At 34.3% G+C, this 3,538-nt stretch overlaps 1 protein-coding gene across 1 annotated transcript; it reads right to left on the minus strand.

Annotated features, from left to right (window-relative positions):
* Window positions 1–754: 754 nt before the first annotated feature.
* Smp_135310 (hypothetical protein) lies at window positions 755–1,042 on the minus strand (the record flags this gene model as incomplete). The annotated part of the gene is made up of 1 exon (XM_018789682.1): window positions 755–1,042. One exon carries the CDS (start codon window positions 1,040–1,042, stop codon window positions 755–757), a length of 288 nt encoding a protein of 95 aa, XP_018655100.1.
* Window positions 1,043–3,538: the final 2,496 nt, after the last annotated feature.

Here is a 3,538-nt window from a genome sequence, read left to right on the forward strand (position 1 = left end):
GCAGCACAGATGGTGAATGTGATGTCTATGTGAATTCACGAGTTAACAAAGCGATGGGATCGTTCTTAAAATAATGTATATTTGAGACTCAGAATAACCGCTGATCAACATCAAATAAAAAAGACTTAAGACCAATGTTAGAACAGTGATACTGTACGGATCTGAGTGAAGAGCATATCGAACTAAAAATAACTGTCTGCATTTCAACATCAAAGCCATGACAATTATACTGTGCGAAGTTAAAACTTGAAGAGACATTACAACGATCATCAAAAATGTACAAGTATTTATTTAGAAAATGGTATACGCAAGATACTCAATGTTCTTTGGACGAATACCATCAGCAACAGCCTACTGTGGGAGAGAAAAAAATCAATTTTTATCTGTAGAGGAAACTAGGACAAGACTTTGGGGGTGGATTGGACCTATATTGCGGAAATTATCATACTTTATCAGGATATTAACTCTTACTGGGAATCTTGAAAAGAAAATGAAAAGAGAAAGACCACAGAACGTATTATATTGGCAATTGGAGGCAGGCATCAAACGGGATATATAGGAACTAGAAAGGATTGCTCAGGACTGTAACAATTCTATCTGTAATCACTCAAATAGTCTTTAAATAATCTTTGATATACGTCAACCCTGGTCAACGACGTTTGATACGAAAGGATTTGTGAATTTTAAATAGTATGACAAAATAGAATCAATGCTTATAAGCCTAGAACTTCAACAAATTATCAAATTAGAGGCACTAAGAATCCTGTACACGATCTGCTATATCAACAGGTAATGGCTGAACCAAAATACAATCACTTTCGCTAGACGGTCTCTTGAAATATAAATGGCGTATTGGAAAATCTGTATGTGGTATGCTTTTATTCACTCGGTGCTCGATGGTGAAATTATAAGCACTGAACCGTGAATTCCATTTCTGAATCATGGCAGCAAATGGTAGATGAGGTGACTTAGTCCCCTTGCGATCATGTACAATACAGAATTTTACACCAAACAGGTGTTTGTGCAGTCTTCTACTGTCCATACCACAGCCATAGCCTCCTTTTGGGTCTGAGAATATCCTTGTTCATTCTTGCCTAATCGTCTCGAAATAAAAATATCAGGCTTCCCATTCTGTCCCAGAACCGCACCTAACCCCAATGGAGATGCATCTGTGGTAAAAATAGATTTTTCAGTCGGTGAAAATGGCCTGGGAAAAAACTTATCATTGCATAAGTGTAGAGTGTTTCTTAGTATATCCTCCTGTCATTGTTCCAAAACAAAATCTTTACTAGAAAGCAAGTCCAAAAGTGGAAATAATACTTTTGTAAAGTTAGGAATAAATCTGGAATAAAACTAAGGAGCACCAATCCATGATCTGAGTACTGAGATGTTTTTAAGGGACGAAGCCTAAATCAATGAAGCTAGGTGATTCACATCAGGTTTAAAACCCTTAACATTTACAGTATAGCCTAAGCAGTTGATAAAATTACGCTGAGACTGACACATAGATGAATTCACAGCCACACGTCATGAAAACGTCTAAATAACTAGGTGTTTTTCCATACATGTTTAATGGGGTCACAATGGGAGTAGCCCAACTGAACGACTTGACTAGTATAATTATCCTTTTTTCGAACCAGTTTATCTGGCTCATTCTTTACAGGATTCAACCGTAATAAACGTATGATTTGCAGAATACTGAAGTTTTGTATAAATAACAGAAGTCGTTCAAATACCTTCATGACTATACATTATATTCATCATGCGCCTACGGTTGAGTAAAGAGGATACTTTTCATACTGAACTTATATAGTTTGTTCAATTAAACCAATATTGTTGCTAATATGACAACCAATTTTTTTAAAGTACATGATCACTGCACATGATGTCTGTAGTCTTAATAGCTCCTTTAGTAAAAATTCATTTTGGTGTTGCAGCAAGAATACCGGTTTTCGAGACATTATCAATGAGATAGCGAAACCACATCATTATATTAGTGGCACATGCCACCGTCTATGGTCGACTGCTGGTTCGTGTCAACTGAACATTTTATTGAAATACACGCATCAGTATCAGTGTACATTAGTTGATCAGCATACTTAATTTTACCAACTCTACTCACAAAATTGGTCGCACTTCTTCAGGCCTATGAGACTGTAATGAGAACCACAACGTGATCATTGTATTGATATTAGGTCAGGCATCGTTAGACAGTTTAAGAATGGATAATGAAAATGGTCATATTATGCTACTACTCTACAGCAACTCATAAATTGACTGTTAGCCTAAATTAAATTGGCAGATGATAATATTTTCTAGTGTAATCCTCATGAAAAAAGGATCAATTATTTAAGTAACACTTCTGGAACTTATTTAGAATAAAACATGGATTGAGTTATACACTTTTTCTGGATTTATAAAGTCTCATATGTTCTTTTTTATTTATTTAGTTCCTCAGTTACCTCGTTGTTGCTCATTTTACCATACTATTATATTTGTTGACATTCATTTCATATGTTTTCCCAAAAGATAGTAATCTAAGACTGTTTGTTACAGTAAGAGATCTTAAATAGCTGTGTTTATTAGGTTAACCAATGAAGTTTAAGGGAAGGTGTCCACTAAACACGTGTCCTCAATAAAAAAGCTAATATGTGTTTGTTATCCAGGATATCGTCAATGACACTATGTTAAAGTTCGTAAGTGAGAAAAATACCGCTTTGCCTGATAAATGTAAGTGTGGTTAGTTTCGGTATATGAAATTCCACCTGCCATCTCTCGGTCTTTTGTTAACAACCAATATATATATATGTATATATATATATATATTTGTATATATATTAATGATAGTATCATCATCAGTGAGACTATAATTTATGGACGACCTTTGAGTGACGCTAAACTGACCTTGAGAGTGTCCACCTAATAACTAGGACCAAATGAGGGTTATAAACCTATGTCAGGAGTTATAATTATGATTTACAGTTGATGGTTAAGGTTAGGAATCAGATTTGGGGTTTTCATCACGAACTGACATCAGTTATAATGCCGAAACTGTATTTAGCCAAATGGATGAGTGAATTTCGCGCAAAAATCCAGGACCTGTTATCTTATACGTGATTTGTTCATCCATAAATCACAGTCTCGCCGCATCATCAAGTATAAAGTAACTAAGGCATAAAAACAGATTTCTTGTTATGATCTAACTGGAAGTGACAAAAACTACTGAAACTTTCGAAAAATACACTACAACTTTTTAATCTTCTAATAAACGTCTAGGATGAGGTTTTGTTAATGATACGGTTAGGAGATTAGAAATAAAAAAAGCCGTAAACTAGCACTAATAACCTCAAGATAACAGTAATAAAATTTATCCAAGAATTCTAATTTAATCTTCTTCATTATAATAATCTAATGTAATTTAATTATTTCGTTCAGAATCATTTTGCTTGAATGATTTTTATATTAAATTTCCGTATCTTTGCAACAACTAGTTGATTATGTGCACACAAACAGGTATACTCAATTATGATACGATTAG

The sequence above is a fragment of the Schistosoma mansoni genome, chromosome W (assembly GCF_000237925.1).
Source record: "Schistosoma mansoni strain Puerto Rico chromosome W, complete genome".
NCBI classification, from domain to species: domain Eukaryota; kingdom Metazoa; phylum Platyhelminthes; class Trematoda; order Strigeidida; family Schistosomatidae; genus Schistosoma; species Schistosoma mansoni.